Source organism: Aquila chrysaetos, chromosome 17 (genome assembly GCF_900496995.4).
Source record: "Aquila chrysaetos chrysaetos chromosome 17, bAquChr1.4, whole genome shotgun sequence".
NCBI classification, from domain to species: Eukaryota; Metazoa; Chordata; class Aves; order Accipitriformes; family Accipitridae; genus Aquila; species Aquila chrysaetos.
In genome coordinates, this window is record NC_044020.1 from 1378039 (window position 1) to 1403527 (window position 25489).

The 25489-nt window shown below is 44.5% G+C and overlaps 1 protein-coding gene across 6 annotated transcripts in view; it reads right to left on the bottom strand.

Moving 5' to 3' along the window:
- GRAP2 (GRB2 related adaptor protein 2) overlaps window positions 1–25489 on the bottom strand; it is a 114061-nt gene that overhangs the window by 3058 nt on the left and 85514 nt on the right. For 5 of the 6 annotated variants that reach the window (XM_030041505.2, XM_030041507.2, XM_030041508.2 and 2 more), the window contains 6 exons: window positions 12075–12177; window positions 8831–8922; window positions 6403–6522; window positions 4473–4641; window positions 2726–2857; window positions 430–549 (listed from right to left, as the gene is read on the bottom strand). In XM_030041505.2, the coding sequence (XP_029897365.1) occupies window positions 430–549; window positions 2726–2857; window positions 4473–4641; window positions 6403–6522; window positions 8831–8922; window positions 12075–12152 (711 nt within the window). In that variant the 5' untranslated portion in view covers window positions 12153–12177. Of the gene's footprint in view, window positions 1–429; window positions 550–2725; window positions 2858–4472; window positions 4642–6402; window positions 6523–8830; window positions 8923–12074; window positions 12178–18006; window positions 18092–25489 lie in introns of those variants that run through there. The other variant, XM_030041504.2, reaches the window with a different exon arrangement.

Genomic DNA, 25489 nt, shown 5'->3' on the forward strand with positions numbered 1-25489 from the left:
CATGAAGCTCTTCTAGGAAAGATCATTAGGTTTTCAGAAATGTCTTCTGCTGGACTGGATCCATGCTTGATCCAAACCCATGGGTGAGCTTGGGCTCATTCACAACGTCCCAGATGCCTTTTTTTTTGAGCTCATGCTAAGTTCCCTCTTCTACTAAGTCTGCACATTAACTAAGACTGGCCTTGAGAGCAGTCCTAGAACTACACTCATATAACACTGTAGTCCTACCTTCAGAGAGCCCCAGAAACAGATTCAAGTGGCTGGGGTAGAGTCCTGAGGCTCGGAAACACCTTCTAAGATATGTCCCGACAGGCTTAATACACTATTCCTCATGCAACTGCTGCGCAGGCGACATTGCCCAGACTGCTTGGCCATTGCTAAGGGACCCACTGAGTTGGGCAGATGGAGCCTTCCAGGTACATCACCTACCGATGTCTGCTGGTGCAGTGGGTCTGTGTGTCTGCGTTGCATAGCTGCTGCACTTCCTTGGCCGTGATCCCTTAGTCCATGCAGCCCATCTTTCCTGTCCAGACTCCCACCATATCTATCCTAGAAAGAAAACAGCAAGAGAAATTCACGATATGCTGAGATGTATAAATGAGGGGCTTTAAGAGTCATTGGTGGCCAGGAAGTCAGGGTCCAACCCTCAAATAAATCATCTTAGGTGTCTGCTTCCAATACAGTCCCTTTGCTGCAGTTCTGCAAACAATGCCCCTCATGGGAGAGGTCACCTTAGACTGTTCTATTTTGGATTTTTCTTCTTAGAAGTTGAAAGTTGACTGTCCTCAGCTGTGTTCCACAGCTGCTGGGAAAAGTGGTCAGAGAGGAGCTTTTTTGGCCTCTGGGACTTCTGGAGAAAAACCCAAGGCTGTTCTAACTCACAGGTGAAAAGTCATGTTTACCAAGGGGACTTTTGCCAGTCTGGAGTCGTCATGCCCCAGTCCTGCCCACTCCTTGCTCTTCTTCTGTCCCAAATGCTGGTGGAATGGCAGCAATGCTGACACAGCTGACCGTATCTGAAGACTCACTACTTTATTTTTTCTTGGGCAGCTCCGTGTTGTAAAAGGCAGGGAGCAAGTCTGAGAATCCAGTAGCCCAATTAACAGGAAGAAAGAGACAAAATCAGGTTCAAAGAAAAGAAGCCACATGACCACACATCTGAAGTCATATCAACACAAATCAGCCCAGGCTGCTGGAGAGAGGAAGTAGGAAACATCTAGGGAGCAAGTTCTCTTTTGTCTGCACAGCTGAGAGGCACTGAGTGTCTTCATCCCTCCAGGCCCTTAGTGCATGCACTAAGCTTTTTTTATGATAACGGTGTGACAGAATCTGTTATCATGTTAGCTCAGCTTGCAGCAGTGCTTCAGTGACACAGGGTCTGATCAGTTGTGTCAACAGAGGAGAGGAAGAACAACAGCTTGTGCTTGCTGTTGCTTGTAAACAGCTTTCACCCTCTCCCTCTCGCTGCTTCTTTTCTTGCACCCACTTCCAAAACCTCCCTTGGTCTCACTTGCGCTTTTGTCAGCAAAAAGGTTTCTGAGGCTGCTTGAGACTGGAGCACAATTTGCACCTCACCTGTCCCTGCCAGAAAGTGAGTGAACCCACTCTGGCTTTGCAGCTGCAAGGCTTACTACATAGACGCTTCACTCCTATGAGTGTTTCTGCTCTGTATCAAACGTGACTCATGCATAGACTGTGCTCCAAAGAGTACAGGCCCTCAGCTTTGTCAGAAGCTGTGTTATTCCATCAGCAGTCCCCTGACAGGCGACACTGGTTGTCTGAGAGAGAACAGCCATTTCATGATTGTCCCTGGCCTTGCGATGTGGGACTTCTCATGCCTTAAGGGACATGGCTTCGGATTTCTTCCCTTCAGTAGGACAAGTCCTCTCCTTGGATGATGCTACACTGTCTCTACCTGGAGAGATGAGCCAACCCCAGGAAAACTATTCCCCCCCCAAATTAATCAGGAGGAACTTTGAAGACAGCACCAGGTACTGCTGTTGTCCTCTCCACTCCTATGCAAGCAAAGGAGTAAAGAAACCTCACACATCAGGGATGCAACATGATGAAAGAGTGCAGAGAGGGCCCAGAAAAGGGAGGAGGAGAAGAAGGAGGAATGTTCTGAAGGAAACCAAACTCTCCTAGGGTTACCATAATCATTTCTCATTCCTGTGTTGTGTTTTGTGGTGCTGAATGTCAGTAGCATAACTCAGAAAAAGGAAACCTTGCTGTCTGTTTCTTTTGTCCCACAGACTAGAGACAAGTTCCTGAAACCATATATGTGTGTGTGCAAGATTTCAGAGTGTTTTTCTGCTCTCTCACTGGGTGATACCTTATGTCCTTTCCTAAGCAAAGCAAGAACATGACACCATTCCTTGTTTTCCAGTTTTTGGGATGGAGCCCCCAAAACTCCCTATGAGTACTCCCAGGTTCCCAGTGAAATGGCCACTACACACTGACTTCTATTTTTTGCTGGTTTGTCAATCAGTCACAGATCACAGAACTAAATAAAAGCCCACATATTTATTACACATCAAAAGAGCTCCCCAGGCCAACACCATCATTGCTGCTATTCCCATACGAAGACCTAACTGACTCTGCTTCATAAAGCAGGTTCAGGGTGGCAGATTTTTGACAAAGTGACTGTTCACTCGCTACCAAGCGATTAAGGCCAGTGTTTCATGTACCTGGGCTTGAAGTCCCAGCCCCTCATTCCTGGTAGTACCTGTTGCTGCTGCAGTATAGGGATAGGATGCTCTACATATCTCTTGGATATAGAAGAATGATCTTCTCCAGCTGCTCCACCCAGGTGGAATCCTTCCCGGCCCATCCGTTCCAGGCTCCCACCACGCCTCTCCTGATGGAAGAAAGATCACAAAAGTGAGGTCAGGTTTTGCTTCTCACCACATCCTCGACTGAAGCTTAGCAGTCGTTGCACACTGATCACTACCACTACCCTCTACCTTGGAAGATCTTCCAAAGGAAATATCCTTTAGATCTTTGTCATAGCCATTCCCCATCTGAAGAGTGGGTAGTAATAGAAGGTGCTGGGCTGAAAATGTGGCCACTGATGTGACAACTGGCACAGAAGCTGAGCTCTTTTTGGAAATACTGCCCTTAGACTTCATTTGTCTCTACACTGAAATCTGTATATTACTATCATTTTATCATATGGCTGTAGTATCTAGAAATTTGAATTGTGAGCAGAAACCCCACTGTGAAGAGTGCTAAACATACCCTGCTGAGCCCATCACCATAACAAATGTACAGAGTGTTTGCCAAAGCAAACTTGACTCCTGTTCTTTCATTTGCCTGTCTGCATCTTGGAGCAAATGTTGCTCTCTTTCCCTTCCTGCTCACAGTCAGCCCAAACAGGTTGTTTTACTGATATACATGCATACAGTCTTCCTTTCTCCTTCCCCAGACAATTCTTTGCTGTGATCTCTCTCTCATAGGTCCCATAGTCTCTATTTTATACCCTACTAATGCCTTTTTAAAGCTTTGTGTAAGTGGTCTAGAAGGAGACAACACCAGAAGCCCCTTCTTCAGACTGAAAAATATATCATCTCTCTTTTGGAGCCAGCAAGAATGACCCATGCTCAGCCTATAAAACTTTAGCGATGCCGTGAGCAAGTCATGTACTTTCTGCCTTGCCTTTACCTGCATATCCTGGTAATTTAATACCAGAATCCGTTTCCCAGTAGAGGAGGACTTTGGTTACTGCAGTCACTAGGCATGTTCCCTCCCAGTACTGTGTGTGCAATGCATAGCAGTCTCTCCTATGTCATATGATTCTTCCCCTGGCACAAAACCAGGCATTCATTGGGCTGGGATTTCCCTGCCGTCTCAAACATCTACTACATCTTCCCTGAATGCACAGCTTGTTCCCATATCTGCTATGTTCTCAGCAGTACTTTTCAGTTCCTACCACACACTGCTGCAGGTTCTGCCATCAGTTCTTCCACACTCCTTACTGTGTTTGCTCGGTAACAGGAGATGGACGATTCCTCTGAGCAGACAAACTTTCAACTGTAATAACAGCTGCACTCTGAGTGCATTCAAGGACACTAGGAAACCAGACTCAAATTCTTCTCAGACACAACCTACCAGTCAGCTGTGTACCTGCCCTTATGAAATCTAGGCTTTTCAATAAGGTAAGTCCTGCTTCCCTTGTATGAGTAGGGCATCTTAGAATTTCAGCTCTGGCGCCTTAGCACAGCACCTCTATGCAGATTTGCAGCACTGCCTATTGCTATCCAAAACAGAATCAGAAAATTCTGCTCAGTTATATAACTGCACGTACCACCAAATCCACTAAAAATCTGTATTGCAGGGCCCACCAGCGTATTGATGTGACTGGGTGTCCAAGGACAGACTCTCCCTCTCCACTGCCCTGAGACATTCTCATGGGATGAGTTCCTTCCACAGAAAGGTTTCTTACTGAGAAACTCCTAAGGATAGTTTGTGTTTACCTTCTCTTCTCGGCTGTTGTCCCTCAGGAAGATCTGCTTCTGCCTGGAGATGGAAGTTGTCTTGTAGTAATCCACCAGCTTGTTTAGCGAGTGGAATTTCTCTGTCCACAAGTAATAGTTACCCTTTGAATCCCTCATCACTTTGAAGTGTTGCACATCATCTTCATGCCTGGATCCAATTGGAAAAGTAAGACATCATCAACCAGATTGCACTTTTATCTTTTTTGAAAAAGTCTTTTCCAGAAGGGCACCACAGCTTCTTTCTTGACCAAATCTAGACTTCTGGAAAATAAAGCAATGGCGGTCCTTGTGTGTACTGGACCTAGATGTGGCTCTATATTTCAAAGACTCATCAACTTACAAACCTGGAGTGCCACAGGGCTGCCCAGTCACAAAGCACTATCGGAACAAAGCATAGGGTTTTAAAGCCTCTCCTTTGAAATAAAGACCAGAGGAGCTTTCAGGGCCACAAATAGCTAATAGCTTTATTCCATATTTTGTATGGGAGACAAAGGTGAAGTTGTAGTCTACACACTAGCCTCTGCAGGTTCCTGTTAACATCCAGTCTGCACTGACTACAAGAGATGTATTATACCTTTTCACACCACAGGCATCACCACTACATGCAGACATAGCCGCATGAAGCCATACACTGAGTTTTATAATTGTATAATATCTAGTGTAATATCATTACTACTGGTCATTCTCCCTACCCAAATGAAAAAAAAGAAGGAATTATTGGTTGCTGTTACAAGCCAAACTAACAGTCTCAACTTTCTCTCCCTGCTTCTCCCCTGCAACTCCCCTCCTCTTACCTCTTGTCTGATTTGGACAATTCCTCTGCACCAGATGTGATCTGGTTTTGGTACCCACCTCCTTGCTCTGTACAACTCCAGGAACTCAAAACACTTGTCTCAGAGGCTACATCTGCTCAAATAAACTAAATGGGGACCAGGCAGGGACTGAGTGCTGTCCTGGAATGCTACAGTCACACAAGCTGTTAAAGTGTTAGCATGGTTTTGGTTTAAGCAAAAAACCATCCCCTAGATAGTGCTGGGCCATGGGTAGGGGGACAGAATGGGTCCTAGTTCCTGGACCAGGAACTGTTAGCAGTGAGCTGCTTGAATACAGCTGTTCTATTCTGTGGGGTGAAGAGGGTTTAGCCATATGGATCTGAGATCTGCCACATGGCTTGACCTCAGGGCCAGAGAAAGAGCCTGACTGTACTTAGTTTATTGGTGTAGATGTAACCAGAATGTTTTCCTGCATTCCTCCCTGGTACTTTTTGAGCTCCCTGAATCAGAAAGTGCACACTGCTTGGAAAAGACACTGCTAAGCACCACTCTAACTTAAAATTGGTTATCAATTTTTTGACTGAAAATTGGGAAACGAACCATCATTTAAGAGCTCTGCTCTGAAGCAAACGCTCTGAGAAGGGCTAGGCTACAATAAGTTGCTGAATTGCAGCTGGGCTGCAAGCAATGAAACGCCATTCCTGTCCAATGGCTGTTTAGTGACCTGGGGGAGATAAGTTAACAATGTAATAGTCATCTCTTAATGAGTAGTAGTGGAATGCTTGGATTCAGTGACCAGAGCTGTCAGGGAATTAAAACAAATGGAAGGCACGTGTTTTGCACTGTGGGAGATGTCCCATGCACCACTCTGCTTTGCTGCAGCTCTTTCAGAGAAGCAGGTCACCAGGGCTTGCAGCTTTGGAATGGGGCATTCACTGTGTCACTTGAAAAGAGGCAGAAACATTTGGGAATCAGATACCTAATTTGTTCTCATTCACAACGCAGCAGCACTGCCAGTGACTGGCAGCATGCAAACTTCCCAAGAGGCTATGTCACATTAGGAATCCTGTCAAGAGGAGGCTAGGGACACGATTAAATAGGAAAAGAAGCAGGAAGATGCTGTGAGAAGCAGATACCTGACAGAGATGGAGAAGTCACCATGAGAGTTCTGACTGGCTCGGACGATGAAGGAGCCAACTCCTTTGCTCATGAGGATGTTCTCTGCTTCATGGCGGGATATCCTCTCATCAAACCAGCTGTCAGGTGGGAAAAATCATGGAGACGTGAATAAGGAATGTGAATTAAGACGAGGAACAAAAAAATTGAGGGTAGGGAGAATGTGAATAAGCAGGGTGGAGGAGAGACAAAACAAAAGGATCAGAGGAGCCCACATGACTACTCCCAGTGGCCATGTACATGCCAAGGTACAGGGTTTTGATGGGTGCAGACCATTTTCTTTGAGCAGTAAAAGCACGTAGATGCAAAGAGAACAATGTAAGCTTTGGCCTGCTAAGAAGCAACACTCAGCTGAAGCTGTAATTACAGGCACAGTACAGTAAGGCGTTAGTCAAAGAAATTTTAAATTACAAATGTGTATGTATATATACATACACACATAATTCTCAGACATATACATCAAATTGCTTTTGGTAAACTGATTGAAAATTACTGGACTGTGATGGATATATTGCAAGGGACACACATAAATTTTTAGCAGGAGCAAGCTATGAAAGTTTTAGTACTAATAAATTGGTTCCTGCAAGAGTTATAATACCACAAAATTGCAGAAACACAGAATACATAAGCACCCTTATGTAAATTTAGCCAGGCATAACAAACAGTAGTATAAGGCACTGGACAAATAATGAGAAAGTCACCATAAATAGTAAAATAATACAGTGTCAACAGGAATTTTTCAGTGGAGAAAAAAAATCATCATGTAGACTTATATATGTCCCCTCCGCAGCGGATAAGATCTACAATCTGCAGTCTTCTGCTTTTATGTAATGCTTAAGTGCCTGTATTGCATTAAAATTAAGGACTGATAGTTTCATAAGCTCTGTCATTTCTACTTTTGAGTTTCATTATACTTCTCCTTACTATCATCACAGTTTACCTGTGTATCATTAGCAAAGGGAAATCAGACTTTAATCAGCACTGATAACCAGTCTCAATGATTACTTGACAAGACAAAGATGGGAAAAAACGGTCCATCAAAAATAGGAGATGCCTTTCTGCCCTACATCTGGTTCTAGCATCTGGCCTGAACTGCTTCAAAGTGCAGACCTGCTAGTCTTTGAAAAGCGTCAAAGTGGAAATATTTCTTCACAGCTCTTGCATAGAGAAAGCATCATGAGAAAAACGTGTGTGAGAAAAGAAGCTGCTAGTGTCCCTGCATGATGCCACAGCCCTGTGAAAGAGTGAACAAGAACAACTGACTGGGAGAACTCATCCCCCTGAGGCCCAAAAGTATAAGCCCATATTTGCACAGCAAACTAATAATGTCCTTCAGCTCAGCCAAGCAGGCTGGCGTATATCAAAAAAGGCCGGTAAGGGCCACCTCCAAAGGGGACAGTGGCATTTATTTGTGCCCTCAAAATCCTTGTACACTCCCAGTTCGCCTGCTCAGGGCACCAGTGTCTTACAGCCAGCAGTACTGGGCTTGGTGCAGGCTCTGCCTGTTCGCTCCTGAAATGCTGCAGCACTTTTTCAAAAGAGGTCAATTAGAGGGGCTTCAGGGAGCATTTCTGCCAACTGAAAGGAAGAAGTTGTAAAAAAGCCATGCGTTGTCATATTTCTGGCACAGGGCCGGACAGCACATTTAACGCGCATTTAAACCCACAGCCGTCCTTCCTGGAGGTGCGGTGCCGTCCACTCGGTGGGAAGAGGGAAACGAAGGCACGGCTGTCCTCTGCCAGCTCTGTGGCTGGGGGTGCAGTCATGAGACGTGGGGAAGGGGTGGGTGGGAGTGTGGGAGAGTGGGAGGTGGGCGGCGGGTCTGGTCTATCCCCTGTCAATCCCGGAGCCAGACCCGCTGTCAGGTTTCCCGTAGCGTTGCACTGACCTCTAGTGTAGCGAGGGAAACGCACAGCCCGCGGGGGGGGAAAGGGAGTTGGTGGAGTTAGGAGTTGGGGGGAGGGAGTTACGTTTTTATAAGTAATTTTCAGAGAGATCTCTTGCTCTTCCTTTTGTGCTCAGCCTCTGCCTCTGTTACCAAGCCTTCACATCGTGACTATTCTCCTTCTGTCCGAGGAGATCTAAATGCAGTTCCTGCCACATCCCAGTGACATCCCTCTGAGCAGCAGTAACAAAGGAGTCACTTGGGAGGAGAGAGAGCATTGAGAACCGTCCAGCTCTGAAAGAACAGAGGATATTTCAGGGTAGAAATAAGGTACGCTGGCAGAACTGCGGATAGCATGATGGCGATCCTTGCCAGCCTGAAACTGTAGTATGTTATAACCAGTGCTTCCTCTGTCATGTTTCTGTGCACACACGCACACGTGCTCTCGACAGCGCTCTGTGGAAACGTGCAATGGTGGTGCACACGGTTTCCGTGACACTTACGGGGGAACGTGAAAATCAATGAAGTTCTTAGGAACGTAGCCCTCTTGACTTCTGAGCTCAGCCTTGTACCACTCTTCCTGGGAGCTCAAAACCTGCAACCGAGAGATGGATGGAATAAACGTGTCTCCTGAGAAAGGCAAAAGTAACCAAGATTCTGGCAGACACCTAGAATTTCTTGTAAGAATAGAAGAGAACTCCACATATGCTCTACTTCCCACCCACCGTGCAGCAAAGTTAGTGGCTGATGACCACTTCAGAGCAAACAAAGCAAGAAAGAAGGCCAAGCAGAATTAGAAGGATTGGCTGTTAACTTCATGCCTTCATCTGAATGCCTGTCCAGGTGGCTGGAGATGCCGTCTGCATGTCTCTGATGTCTGTGAAATGGAGAAATTCAGCTCTGAAGGACTTAATAAGGGTTTAAGGAGTTCTCTGTGCTGCTTTTAATAGTTGGTACTGGAGCATCTCACAAGGGAGGGAAAAAAAAAATCTGTGACAACTCCTCTGACATATATGGGTATGGAGGGATATACAGCTGTATCTCTGTGTGTGTGCGTTATGACTGCACAGATGTTACCATGTGCTCTCACATGTCATTTCACAAGAGATTATTTAGTGAGTTAAGTCTTCAGGTGCTCTGAGCTTTGCCAAGGTAGATAAAAGAAGGAGGCAAAAAGTATTTTAAAGCCACTGTTGCACCTAAGATATTGTAGGATTGCAGGAAGCTAGTCCACAGCACACACTGGAGCAGCTTCAAGTGTCCTCACATTAATGTTGACTGTAATGGTCCTTAGGGACTGCACTGCTGACCAGGGACTGCCCAAATTCACTGCTCCCTGGCTGATGCCCCCTGATATAGACCTAAACTAGAGAAGAGGGGACAGGGATACAACCACATTGTGATTTCACTGCAAATGTTGTGGTCTTTGGTGTTTTGTTTGACATTCCAACTCCTGGGCCAGAATTCTGCTTTATGAAATAGCACATGTTTCTGTTCTCTCTGGTTTTGGAGAGAAGCCTGAAAGCACGAGCCATGACAGTTTTAAAAGGAGAAAGCAAGTGGAAAAGGCTTAATTTAAAATCTATTGTTAACAACAATAATAATACTTGTTTTGTAAGCCAACTTCATGTTTTTGAGAGCCTATCACACATTCTAGCTGCTCGGTATTGGCAACAGGATGTTACTGTCTCTGGGGCCGATTCTCCATTACCTTGCCTGCCACGTAGGCCTTTTTGATGCATTTGGATACGGAAAGGTTGGGGAATAGAAAGCTGTGGAGTTCCCTGCTTGTATAGTCACTGCTTCCCCCATCCCTGGGTGCCAGATTAAGGCTCTTTTTTTGCTGCTGTGGCCAACCAAAGGGGATGATAGCTACTCCCTGCTCACGTTCAGGCCCTGCTCTGTTGGCAGCAAGGTTTCCAGAAAGACCCACCTGCTGGTTCTCGGTACAGGGCTGGCAGGTTTCTCTCCGTGTCATCCTCTCAGAGAAGGATGTGGGGGGGGGTGGTGAGAGGGTGGATTTCCTCCTGTCACTGCTGGTTGAGGGCCTCATGTTTCCTGTTTTCTAATCTTTACATCAATACTGTTCATCTTATCTCCTTTATAAATCAGAAAAGGCAGCCAGCAGGTTGTGCAGGCAGCAGGAGGGGGCTCATGAAGGGGTATGAATGTGTGTGTGCGTATGCCAGAAGAGAGATGTTAGTCAAGCAAATTTACTCTTACTATGGCTTGGGCGGCTAAGGTGTTATTTTGTTTACCTCAAGGACATTAAAGCAAGAGGCAGTCTGACTTTTCTGGAAGTGAAATCTCTGTGACGGCTACTAATAATACCGATGTCTAGTGTTATTCGACACTTTTCATCAGTAGCTTCCAACACACTTTGAAAGGAAGCTCTAGCTTATAATGATTTCACAGGAAGGGAAACTGAGGAACAGAAGGAAAAGTGATCTGGCCAACACCATCACCCCAGCCAGGGGCTTGATGAAACCACAGTCTCCTCAGGAAGAAGATATCAGGTAAAGATCATGGGACAGTAGGGACATGGGGACTACCTTTGACCTAAGGAAGAATCAGGAATGAGAGTGTTCGTCTATGCTGAAGAGAGGCAGTAATTTCTCCAGAACCTTCTCATAGCTCTCTGGAAAAAAATGGTATTTGATCTTACTGAGTTCTGGATGCCGTCAGCTTTGTCTAAGCTTCAAGAATTAAAAGGCAAATAAAATAAAAAATGGCGGTGATGGAAGAGGTAAGGCCAAGACCCAATATCTCATTATTAACTGGAATAGCTGGGACTGTACAGGGAGGTATCGAAGGCTCCCTGGCCAAATAAGGGTTTAGATCCTATTGTACATCATCCCTTTGGACAGTGGAGGAGTTAAGGCCTTAGAGAGGAGTTATACTCAACTGAAAGAGAACAGCAACGCTGGGGGCTGAGAAGGGGATAAATAATTAGTTTGGAGCAGCGTGTGACTTCATCTGTGGGACTTTGGCAGGGTTAACAAGAACTGTTCTACCACAACACATGCACATCAACTTTAAAGAGACTCTCACATGCTCTGTATTGTATATGATCAACTCTAATTCTGTCATTCCCCCACTGCTAAATTCCTGCAAGGGTGTATATAATATTATTAGCCCAGAACCACTTAAACTCTTCCATTATGTGTGTAACAGACTGTCTCATGGACTTTTCCTCTTCTATTTGCAATTGCCTAAAACCCCTGCAGCAACTAAGAGTAATTACTTACAGTGAAAAGTTAGATATAAGTTCTATAATGCATGATAACTATCTTTGAAACAGTTGAAGAGCTGGAAATAAAGACGACAGCAGTCTCTCTGGACCGCACTCATCCTGCCTGCCTTTACACATGGTAATCCTAAATGTAGTCACCCTAGACTACCTATATAGTCAATGAAAACAGAAAGGACCCTCAAAATCTGTCTACTGAAGAACTGGATCTCTGCCTCAGCAAAGGTACTTATCCTTCCCTGCTGACTACTGGAGGACTGTAGGCAACTAAATCCATAGTTTATGGACCTAAAATCAAGTGAAGTGGACACAGATTCAAGCGACCTGGGAATTGTTTGTTGACCTATAGCAAGCCCTATGGGAGATGAGCATCCTGCATTTGTATCCCAGTTTATAGACATCTGTCTTCATCTGTTTTGTCAAGGCAAATGGGCACATAGAAAGATCTGGCAGCACTCTCAAAAATGCTGTTTAGTCAAGCCTGGGGCTGCACTTACCTTCAGCATATCCCCAGCCCGGAAGCTCAACTCGTCCTCTCCAGAAGCACTGAAATCAAACTTGGCAATGGCTTCCATACTGTGTCTTGGTGGCAGAGCAAAGCTGGAAGAAGTATATGTTTGTCAACATCTATGAGCTGCTGGGACTGCTGAGTCTAGCCTCTAGAAAGCTTATAGGCAATGCTGTGATTTGGATGAACATGCACCAACCATTGGTAGACATTAGTTACTAGACATGGAAAGACATTAGCAGGTAGAAGCGATGGCATGGCCAAGAGGCTATAATTAGTCCAAACAATGCATTGTGTATGCTTATTCCAACAGATCTCTTTCTCTGCAGCAATCTCATGGAGAAGTTTGCACACATCACCCAAATAAGCTGGTAGCAGGGAAAAATCTTCTGTATAGACCAATCACTACTCTGTCACAGTTCCCAATAAAGCAAGTGACTCTGTCATACAATAGAAGAATGCATTTGCCCTCTGCAGTGACTTACTCTATATCTGAAGAGTGAGACAAATTGCAGACAAAACTAACAGCCTGCAATAAATACATTTTTTTCTTGGACAGGGGCCACAATACTGAAGGTTGAAAGAGTCTTTTCTCTGTAATGGCTTAGCATGGGTGACCACAACTTTCAGCTAGGAAAAACTGTTTGCAGAAAGGCTGTATTCCCTATTTTGGAGCAGGCAGAGAGTGAAACTGTAGCACTGACAAATTTAAGGCATGCACTTACTCTACCTCGGTGTTGGTAACCCAGGAGCCTGAAACGTACCAGACAGCCTGCAAACCAAAGCCCGCTTTTCATCAGCGGAGCAGATGTGGCAGGGGAAGTAGCAACATGAGCTTCGCTTCTTCACCACTTCCTGCTCATGTAACTCAGATGTACCCCAGCAGGACCACACTTCTATAATCAAGAGAGTTACTCATTTCCCATGGCTGGTTCGTGGACCCTACAGCCCAGCGGTGAGGCTGCCAGTGGCAAGACAAGAATAGCTAGGCAGTCCCACATTAAGCAAGTGCACTGCTGGTAGATGCTCTTGCAGCCCAGCTTGTGAAGACCATCAGACAGCTCCAATATAAAAGTAATTTTTATGGTTACTAAGCTAGGTTAATCTGGGAACAATGATCCTGAAGCCAAAGGTTCCATTACCTAACCTCACCTCTCACAAAAAACTCCAGGCTTTACGGCTTGAGAAGAAGTGCCAGCTTGCCTGATTCAAAACATTTGTAACCAGAAAACCCTAGAAAGAAGCTGTATGAACAACCCTAGTTAGGGAGCTATTTCTTGTCTCCTGTTAGAACTGAGACAAGATCCCCAAAATATAAAGTGCTGATACTGAGCAAGCTCCAAAATTATGCCACTTTAAAATCAACAGGCTACTGTAACCCTCCTTCTCTGCAATACCTGCTGTAAGCTTCCTCCTTTGACAGGCAACCCGGGATTTAACTACCTGTGTACCAAGGATGCAGGGCCCAGCTCTGATAGAATGCAACTTGACTCAAACTGCTGAGAATGAGCTGGGAGAAAGTCTGTAAGGCAAAAGTTATAGACAGAGGTAGGGCTGTTGAGACAGCACCTGCAGTAGCCTAAGGATTCAAGAGGAAAACACCAACATGGAAAGATATAAAATCTCAGAGGAAGAACAAAACCACAGGTTTAATTGGGATAGTCATAGAATCATAGAATGGTTTGAGTTGGAAGGGCCCTTAAAGATCATCTAGTTCCAACTCCCCTGCCACGGGCAGGGACACCTTCCACTAGACCAGGTTGCTCAAAGCCCCATCCAAACCGGCCTTGAACACTGCCAGGGATGGGGCATCCATGACCTCTCTGGGCAACCTGTACCAGTGCCTCACCACCCTCACAGTGAAGAACTTCTTCCTTACATCTACTCTAAATCTACCTTCTTTCAGTTTAAAGCCATTACCCCTTGTCCTAGCACTACATGCCCTTGTGAAAAGTAAAAAGTCACTCTCTGGCTTTCCTGTAGGGCCCCTTTAGGTACTGGAAGGCCACTATAAGGTCTCCCTGGAGCCTTCTCTTCTCCAGGCTGAACAACCCCAACTCTCTCAGCCGGTCTTCACAGGAGAGGTGCTCCAGCCCTCTGATCATCTTTGTGGCCCTCCTCTGGGCTCACTCCAACAGGTCCATGTCCTTCTTATGTTGGGGGCCCCAGAGCTGAACACAGTACTGCAGGTGGGGTCTCCAGAGAGCAGAGTAGAGGGGGAGAATCACCTCCCTTGACCTGCTGGTCAGTCCAGCTGAGGACCAGTCACGAATCATTGGGGTCACTGAGTTGAGTTGTCAGTGCTATCAGTCCTGACCCGGGTGGTGGCAGATGGCAACCATGGAGGCCAACTCTTCCCTCCCAATTGATGCCTGCCTCACCAGCAAAGACTCTTTGGCTCCATTTACACAGGTGAGGAGTATGCTAATGCTTAGCCTAATATTTCATTAAATCCTAGCTAGCTTCTGTGTGTGTTAACTGTATAAAGCAGTTATTTATTGGCCAAGTTGCCTATTTCCTGCTCGCAGAGTGCCTTTGCACTTGACTAAAGATGCCCGGACAAAGTGATCCTCAAGAGGGGCCGTAGCATCACTGGAGATTAGTTCTGAGATTTGTTACACCTCATTTTTAACTAGAAAAAGATCTTCACGTACTTCCTATTGGATTCTGTTAGCACCCTCTTTTTTGCTGCTTATAGGTGAATTTGTATTCATGTGACTGATATAAGCTATGCAGCACCAAGGCAAATATTTTAGCAGTCCACAGACAGATCTGCTCTTTCAGCATGAACCCATCCTGCAGCAGTTGGGGTTGTTTCAGTGTTGGGGCCTCCCATGTAGGTTGGAGTACATAGCTCAGTTGTGATCTGCTATACGCCTGCTATTCCAGCCTGCTGTCTTAGGGTTTTGTCAATATACATCAATACTGAACTATAACACCCTATGTTTTACCAATGTGCTTTACTCTCAGTCTTCAGCCTTCCAGCTATTCCAAACATTTTCACCCCCTTTTCTATCTGTTGACTTACTGATGTACTTTAATTCTTACTTTGGATACCCTTTGCAGATTTGCAAATATAGCTTAGGTTCACCCTCTAATTCCCCCACTCGTATTCCAGGTATTGGTGTAACTCTGCAGATGCAACTCAAGCCTGATCTGAGAACTGTCCTCTATTCTTGCGCTGACATTTTTGGAGCTTCAGTCTATAACCTCCCACAGCCAGCATGAGCCCCTTGTGTGCTAACAGAGCGCATGGGTATTAAATCAGAGAGGAATTAACCATTGAGGGAACTAGTTAAACAATGATACTCTTTCATGGAAGAGAACTGAAGAAAAAGACTAAAGGAGAATTACTTCAATAAGGGATGTTTTTCAGTGTTTTATCTTGCAGCGGTGGGCTGCTGCAGAGAGATCAGAGCCAACAGTGCAGATGAGTCCTGGAACTGCTAAGTGCAGAGCATTAATCCCAGCTTGAGAAACCCCCCCCACACACACTTAAAAACAATAAACTGTTTAAATACAAATCCTGTCTTTGATTTTTGCCCCTAAGTCACAGAAGACGACAGTGGCAGTTCTCTCTGCAGGGGGCAAGAGGAGAGAGAGCCCTTCATTTTTCAATATCTCAAATGTTAAAGATGCTATTGGAGATGTGACCCCCTCAAAAGGAGAAGGGTTTGTGAAACAGTTAAAATCTCCTCTCTCACCTCCTTTTCAATTTCAGCAATCCCAACCTCGGGGAGAGACCAGGAGACAGATACCTCTTCAAACAATCTAACACATGGATTAAATGTGCTTTTCATTGCCAGCGGCTGGATTTAGAAGTGACTAATACCATACACAGTGTTGGCTGTGTTGATAAATCAGCAATGCAGTAATGCTGTGGCCTTAAGCTCTTCCCCCACCAACTACTAAAGCAACACTAGCCAATAATCCTGTCTTTGAACTCCAGCCTACCACTTTTCATCACCTGAACTTCAAACCAGTTCTGGTTTTCTGATCCTGTTCCTCCCTCCATCTGTAACTCGAGAATCCTCACTCCACACGGGTCAGTGCTGGGCCCTCATGAAAACTCCCCTGCCAGGGGCCCATTCTTTCCCTCTCTGCATGTGCATGACTTCGAGCACCACCCCATGACACAGAGACACAGGGATTTTTTCATTATTGTCATAACTTACATTTCTCAAGCACCTTTTATCCCAAAGGACAGCACTGCAGTTTGCAGACAGAGCACCAGATTCCACTTTTAACTGCCTGGTGCAACTCCTTTAAGCTTTCGAGTAACCAAGGACAATTTTAGACTGTGCATAATGTTCTGTGTGAAAATCACCTTTGTACAGAGCTTAGCATGAAGTCTATGCAGCGTTCAAAGGAGGACTTTTCTTTCAGTTCCGAGTGTGAGTTGACCGGTACCCTCCATTTTGTGCTGGCTTTCTGCATGGAGGTGAATTTTCTCTGTGGTTCCCCATTGTAATGAGGTGGATCCAAGGAGCATAAGGCTACTGCAATTCTGTGGGACCAGTGCAGCAGAAGATTCATAAAAGGAGAAGTGAAAAGCCACATGGCTTTGAGAGCACTAGGTAGGTATTTCAGTTTGGCAGAATGCCATTCCCTGAGCAAGAACATCAGCATCTCTCTGTTGATGAAAAGAGCCAAGGCCTAAATCATGCCAGCAAGCAACATAGTCTGACAGCAGCATCCCAAAGAGTTTAACACTGTTACCCGACACCAAGTTGGGTCAAAATTCAGTAATAACAATGCCAGGGAAGGTCAGCACCTATGAAGAGTTTACCACTCAGGGACTGCCCAGGCTCAGCCCTGCTCAATCTCACATATTGACATCACAGGAGGGCATAGTTGCAACAACGTGCCCACTTAAAGGAGCCATATGAACAGAAGTTTTTATTTTTATGCCTGCAACACACACATCTCCAGCCTGCAGCTCCATTCAGTGAGGTTTTGCACAAAGATATACAGCGCGAGCTACTGTGTCTTTGTTCGGCTCTGCAAGAACAACTTATTGGACTGACAAGCAATCAGGGACAGAATTCAACCCTGAACATCTGTACAGAAACTCCAGATGACATTTCAGCAGAAACAATGGAGAAGGGGTCTGTTATCTAGAAGAGCTGTGATAGATAAAAGCTTTGTTTTCACCAGCTAAGCCACATACAAGTGGCATGGGAATATTTCGTTCCAAAAACAAACCTCTTGCTACGGAGTTAACGGTGCAGCTCCACTGACTGTCAGTGATAAGAGGGTAAAATTTATAAGGGAGAACAAGTCACTAAACACTCAGCACTGTCGCATTTAAGTCTCGGCTATCCTGCCATCCAGAGCAATGCATAGCACTTGGGCTGAGCCTTGGTGCGCAGACAAAATAAGCCTCCTAAGAACCAGATTCGTGGAGCAAACAAACTTTCAGGACTCTGTAACCAACAGCAGTTGGTAAGAAATGCCCCAGACTAGGATGGTGCTTAATCTCCCTGGGGAACCCGAGTCTTCTGTGCTACTTCCAGTCATGACAGTGTAGAGCTGTGCAGCACCATGGGAAGCCTGTGCAACAGCAGCCCCAAATAGAGTAGCACAATACTGCACAATACTGTAAGAGTATAAAATAATGAATCTTTGCGGTGCTGGAAGGGTTGGTATGGAGGACTGGGGGGGGGGAAGCACCTCCTTCTGTTTGCCCACCTCCTCCCTCAGTTTCCAGATGGTCAGATTTGGCGGAGGCACAGGGATTTGTCCTGCAAAAGCACTGCCCTGTTGTGGAAGCTGATGAACAAGATGGCACTGGGATCCCATGCTCTTCCCCTACCGCACAGTACTTTACCTCTCCTTCCACCCCCTGCCTCGTTCCCTCCTTAGTACCTTTCCCACACAGCTCCCCCAACTCAAGTCTCAGAGCCACACTCGCCCCATACCTTGTAGCGGCTCTCCTCTCCTCTGGCACTTTGCTAGAAAGCAGGAGGCACGTTACCGTCTAAGGGAAGGAAGAGAAGGAGAGCTCAGCCCGCATCTGGCTCCTCCCTGCAGTGACAGTGTGCTGCATCAGTAACAGGTCCACGTGTGTGGATGAGGACAGTCAGGAGTGGGCATGAGGGGCAGAGGCATGGAATAGTGTCTGTCACAGGACAGAGTGGGGCACAGACTATCAGCCCCTAATGTTGGAAATATTGGTACACTGCATATTTAAAACAGTGGTGTCAGTTCAAAAGAACCTGCCTTTTGCTGCTGCCTCAGCCCAGGCTGGTTTAACAGCTGAATAAAGGAGTGTACTGTCCCTCAAAAAGTGCAAGTTCTACTCAAATAAGGAAAACAGAAAAGAGCACAGGTCTGGTAAGCTAAATGAGAAACCATAATAAGTCCGTTGAAAAGCATATCTTGAGGAACAAGTAGCTGAAGACATAAAAACATGTAATAAAATTATTTTCAAAGACAACAGAAGCAGGAAGCCTGCCAGAGTGTCTGTAGGGCTGACAGATGATTGAGATGTAAAAAGAGTGCTCAAAGAAGATAAGGATGAAGCACAAAAGCTCAATGAATTCTCTGCATCCATGCATCTTCCATAGGGATGCAAGGAGGTCCCCACACTGGGGTTTTCTTTGCAGAGAAGAGCCAGGGGAACCGTCTCAAGCTGAAGAACTGGAAGAAAAGGTTTTAGGACAAATCAGTAAATGAACACGAGTAAATCAAAGGATTCAATGTTTTAGAAATCTTGACTGAAATCTAAACTGAACATGAAATAGTAAAGGCTGAGCAATTAAACTGTGGTGTACAATGTAAAGACCTAACCCAGCCTTGGTACTAGGAGAAAAAGCAGCAAACGCAATGCCAGTGTCTGAAAAGCATTTTGAGGGGACGCTAGGGGCAGGAGGTCTAACTTCTATATGACTGCAATTGGTAGAAACAATAATGAAGAAAAGAATTGCTGGGCATAAGAGAGGAATGACATAGCAATTGCCCCTCACAGGGCTTTTGTAGAAGGAAGTCATACTGCGCAAATATGATTGAGTTCTTTGAAGGAGCTGATGAGCATATGGATATGGGTGATCACTTGATATAGAACTTGCATTTCTAAATCCTTTTTTATGAAGTCTCTCACTGAAGACTCTTAAAAAACCCTCCTAATCTCTCAAAGAATAAGAGGGAAGGTCCTATAGAGGATTAACAACTGATTAAAAGTTAGGAAACAACTTGAATGAGCTGTTCAACGTATTCATAAGTGATCTGGAAAAAAATGAAGTGACAAAGCTTACTGATGAGAAGAAAAAATATCAGGGTAATACAAATTAAATCTGATCACAAAGACTGGCAGATGGTTTTCAAAATACTGTTGAAATGCAAGATGAATGTCAGCGCCAAGTAATGGACATGGGAATGAAAAATTGTAACTATATGAACACAGCAATGAACTTAAAATTAGCAATTTTCACTCAGGGAAGATACCTTTGAGTTGCTGTGGATAGTTCTATCAAAGTGTCAGCTCAGTGGAAGTCAAAAAGGCAGGTTAGGAAATGTCAGGAAAGCAATAGAGAACAAAACAGAAGGCAACATCATGTCACTGTACAAATCCCTGGGGCACCTGTTTGAATATTTGTAACTTGCATACAGCAACTAGTTCTCATCCATCTGTCTCAATAATGGAGACAGTAGCATTAGAAATAGTAGAGAGAAAGTAATTAAGGATGACCAAAGGAATGGAAAGTTTCTGAACAAGGAAGGACCAAATTAAACAGACTAGGATCCTTCACCCTACAAAAAACGTTGACAGAGGGATAAATGCAAAAGCAATGTAGAAAATAATGGGAATCATGGAAAAGGCAAACAGGAAATTTTTACCCATCATTTCTCATAACATAAGTACTAGGAGCTCATTCTCAAAAGTGTCAGGATCTGGGAGGCCCTAGTGAAAGCAGCTTTGCCATGTGCTTGCCCTGTTCTTACCCTCCTTCCCCAAACTGCAGTTCCTGGGCACAGCATCATGGGCAGCGTGGAACTGTAAACTGACCCAATTTATCCTTTCTAATGAGCCATGGTACTTCACAAAAACCACCACAACGTGCTAGTCTAAGACAATTGGTCCAGCAGCAGGCAGTGGCAGTCCCCACACACACCACCCTTCGGGGAGGCAATAATCTCCCTGGAATACCTGTTAGTTAAAACAGAGGTGGGCTGTAAACTCAAACCAGTGAGGGACAGAAACAATGAGAATTCCCTCTGAAGAGGATAATCCCCAATGTATTTTGCTGAAAAAATATACAGGTGTGGAAAGCAGGGTGCCATAAGAGTACAGCAGCTAGCTCTTGTCATGTTGTGAAAAGTTTTACATGTGGCTGTCACTGTACACATCAGGAATATAAACTTCTGTACAGGCAGGTGGGACACCAATCCTCACAGTCTTGCTGGTTTTAAGCTATGTTCATTCTCATGTTCTATGAATGGCCCAACAGATTACATTATGTTAGGCATTAGAACGACCTATTTTCTCTGTTTCTGCCATGATGTGATCTAATGGCCCCCCAGCAAGAACGCTGCTGTGAGCTGTCACTCGTGCTTGCTGCCTGACAATGTCACAAAACACTGTCTGGATTCCTGTTATGTATCCAGAACTATTTCATGATAATATTAAATCTATTTAATGTCAAGCCATAAAAACCATGGCTTTCTGTACCATAAACAAAACATTCAATAGTGGCAAGCTCCTAACAATGAGAAAGGATAGGAAATAGGATAGGATAGGACATAACTCTCTTTTCTTTCTTCTCCATTTCTATACACTCCTTCCCTGTCATAGTTATGGTAGCATGTTAACCTCTTCACCATGTGGAATACATGCATCACAGCTATGTTGAGAAATATGAAGAAACATCCAGATACTTCAGCCATAATTAACAGAAACAAACCTTATGGGAAGGGCAGTAGACTCCATGCTTCCATGTTTTAGCCAATCTCTATTAGACAACTGGATAAAGCCCAACCCAGGTAGACAGGTTATTCCATAATGACCTGCTGCAGACTTCTTATGTCATCATCTACTGCTGGCACAATCCAGATGGGATAGCTGAACCATGTCTATGACACAGTCTGGGAAGACTTGGATTTAAAAAGCTTGATGCAGTTAAAATTACACCTGCCTTTATACTTAGGTGAATGACCCAAAATAGATGTGTCTGCAAACATGTCTGAAAACTGACTAAGAATACATTGTCTCGCAAAAATTTTAGTAATTTCTTGCTGGGCTGGAATTTTCAAGAGAAAAAATTTTTTCCAAGGCATTTTATTCACTTTAATTTCTATCGGGGAAGCATGGGAGCAGCCAGAAAGAAAAGGAAACAAAAGGGAAAAGAAAAAAGGGAAGAAAAGGAAAAAAAAGGTTATTTCCAATAAAACACCTAAATCAAATATTTTGCCTACTCCGAATTGTTTGGGTTGATAATATATGAAAGATTAAGTGGCTAGGTTTTGTTTGTCCTCCGTGTAAACTACTTCCCCATGTTCTTAATTAGTTTGCCTCCTATAAGTAACATTGCCAACAAGGGAAACAGAAGTCAAAGTGTGGAAACAAGGGAGATTTCAATTGCTATATTTTGCTGTAAGTAATAACTCAGCATCTGTGGATTCAGGAGCATCAGGGCTGTAAATCCACATAAAGCTGAATGTTATGAATGGAAGCTGTCTCGTCTTTCCCGATGTCCCATCTATTCCTGTCCCCACATTCAGATATGCTCCACACACAGCAATTCATCCTCTCTCGCCGCTTTGCTTTCTGCAAACAGCTGCTCAGGCTGTCCACAGTGACAGGTCATTAGTGGGCAGTTATTTTTTTCAGGACTGAGCGCACAGGAGTGGCAGTGCTATAAAAGCTTCTCTGCAGAGCCCCATGAACTGATCTGGGCAGAGCTCTGTCCCAATTTGCTATGCTTCCTGTTCACACAGATTGTCTTGAAAGCTCTGCACCTCGTTGCTCACCTGCAGCGGTCCTGTTTGATCATGTCCTAGGATTTTCAAATAGCTCAGTCAACAGCATCAGCTGCATAGCTATTGCTATTCTGCTGCTGGTCTTGTCACCATCGCCCTCATAAACCACATTCAGTTTAGCTGGTATGACTACACCTACTGTGCTTGCACAAGTGGTACAATTATTTCAATTAAAGGTGTGAAGCCATGGCTCTTACAGGAATAAGCTTTAACTGTAAGAGTACTGTTCTAATTCTACAGTTGTGCAAGCACTAGGAGAGTGTACAACTTTAACTGCCTGGCACCATCAATGTAGCACCATTTATTGCAAGGAGATGTGGCTTTAATCCTGAACAATAGTGTTAATTTGCTATGTGATTCATGCGACCCTTCCCATCATTCTGCTAATCCATCTCCAAAGATACCTGCCACCATTCCAGCTGATGAGCATCTCTGCACTTTTGAGAGATTTTTCTTTGGGAATATATTGCTATGATCTTCTAGTTTCTTATTCTAAAGAAGTACTGGCAAACTTGATGATATTAAATATTTTCTTCAAATGTCTCCAAACCTGCTAACTTTCTCTTCTACATTCCCCACCCCATAACTCCGGATTACTGAATTATTAGTGTCTCACTAGCAGCTTTTTGCATCTAATCAGTTAGGTTCTCTACTTTCTGCATTTGCAGGGTGATTACACTGAGCCAAGCTCGTGACATCCCAGACTATCATCTTGACAGCAATTACAAGATCACAAGAACTGACTGGATTAGCAGAGGAGGAAGGAGCAGATTACAACAAAGAAAGGGAAGTTTTAACCTTTTTTCCTTTACTACCAAACAATTCTCCTGGATTTCCATAGATTTCCTTTAACTGTGGCATTGCTGCCCAAGAGTCCAGACAGAAGCAACTGCCTTACAGCTTCTGTGTTGCCAGCTACAGCGAGGACACATAGCCAAAGCATGCCTGCTGTGTTGTGCAGTGTTCTGCATCAGAGGTTTTCAGCTTGGGCCCATGAGCTACTTTTTAAGGATCGGCAGATGAGACGAAAGAAGATCCACCTTACTGTCAAGGAAGCCTCTGTTCACCACACAACAATCTGTGCCTTCACTAGGAAACCTGGATGAATCTGCAAGCCCAGAGAAGGTTGGAGACCACAGGCAAAGACGAACAGAATATGCCCCTCATAACAGCACTTTTTCCAAGCCTGTCCTACATTTATCTCACCTAAGAGCTAAAGAGGGCCAGTTACTCAGGGCAAGAAACCATGGATCCTGCAGCCTGACCTCTGCTCCAGAGCCTTCCCCCAGCAGGACTAGTTTCTGATCACCCTCAGCACTGAGACAGATCTAAGAAACCTTCCTCCTCCTTTCTGCTCTCTTAGGAGCCAACATCACCTCTTTCAGAGACTCTTAAGAGTTAATCAGTTGATCTCCACCATCACCTACGAACTATACGAAGTTACACCAGCAGCAAATTTGGCACATCTGACTTTATAGTACATTGGGCTAATTCTTCTTAACAGTGTTCAAATCCAAAAAACCAGCCAGGTGAAGACAGAGAGAGAAGTGCTCCTACTGATAGAAAAAGGAGCCTTTTCCCAGTCTTTACAATTTATTATCATTCCTTCTGGACACTGACAAGTAGCAAAATAAGTCCTAGAGGCTGTTGCAACAGTACCCTGTGAGTCCCTGAAAGATAAACATGACAAAAATACAGGAGTCAGACATCTAGGCCATTATGTCAATAGCTAATTTTGTCCTCGCATTATTAGAATTTGAACTACAGATAAGCTAAGCAGGGGCTGCATGCCTATCAAGCCAAAATCAACATGGGCTGCATGAGCTGCTGATTTTCTTCTTTGCTGCATGCAAGCAGTAGAGGGAGAAAGGAGGCGAGAGAAAGAAAGAGACTCTTCTTCAGTGATTTGAATCCAATGCTGGAGCGTCCAACAAAACATTCCTTCCCAGGATTTAAATTCTCCCTTTGGTGAGCACCTAGTGACTCAGTGGGATTTGCTAAGCTTCCATTTGAAGCTAGAGAAAAGTAATCTCACTCTTTATTTCTTCCCCCTCCCTGTGCTACACCCCTCTAATCATGATAAATGTATCTAAACATGCCTGATTAAGCCAGACAGACAATGTGCCCCTAATCTGAACTGATCAGGGCTCTGGAGCTGCCAAAGTGAACCTGCTGTCTCTCTATCAGACAGAGCAATAAGGGGTCGGTAATGCAGCTCCATTAAACTGCTTCCCACAGAATCAATTTTCCCTGGCTGCTCCTAAAGAGCAGACACTTGAGGAATGCCGCCTGATGGGAAGTTGCTTCGAACAGTCTCTTTTGGCACAATTGTCAAGCAGCTCCTTCTCAAGCCCTCCAGACAAACAACTAAAGTATGAAAAATGTAGCCACTTCCTCCTATGTTACTTTTAAAAAAATCTCCTCATGCCTTATCTAGCTAACTGCCTCTCAATTTTTCTCATCTTTTCGTGATGAGCTTCAGCGCTGGCTGATATGTGTTGTACTGCAAGTGTGTGGTTATCAGAATAACAATCCTGTTCCCACTGTGCATGTGCATATGTACGCAAGGGATCTGCTTTTGTGTACAGGTGAAGCTTGCACTTTGTGGAGTCACAGAACTCAGGGCCACGACAGACCGCTATATCAATATACCATATCAACATACCATGTGCATTTAGCATATTTGCACTAATATTGGAAGTTCATTGTAAGATAGATGGATATAGGTCAGAATAAGTGCAAGAATGTACACCTCTGAACTTGTTCTGGAAGCTATGCGCGCGTACATACATCTGCTTTCATGCAGGTGTAGCCCTCTACGATCTTTATCCTCTAAGATCTACCCATAGTAAAAACTGCAGTCGAGAGGGATCAAGGGTCATCAGACCCTGTTTGGGCTCTGTGAAATCCTGGGACTACTTATCCTAAAACTGGTCTTTGGTATAATTACAAGTACCTTCAAAGCCTCTCTGAATCACACCAGCTGTGAACAGCTCCAAGGAATCATTCTGCTAGCAGCAAGTTGGATGGAGAATTATACTTCTCTGATCATACAAAAGACTGGGATGAGGAGTGATGTTATATTTCAGACATGTTTCCTATCAGGCAGGACTTTCCAAAAGTCACTTCCAAAGCAAAAGAGTCAAAACAGAATCAAGAATCTGGTACTATGAGACTTCATTAAAAACAAGCAACCAATCACAGACAGTAAAACCCACCTACAATTAGATCCAGATACTCCAAGGTGCTTTCCTTGTATTTGGGTGTCTAAATATGGGAAAGAATACTCAAGATTCATTATCTCCAGTTCTGACTGTCAGAGAGAGATTTCCAAAAAATGTACAGTATCCAACATGCCGTTCTGTAAATCTGAAGTCTTATACTGTAACTAAGAGCTGAGCAATTCTGGTGTTCATGCAGGTCTGC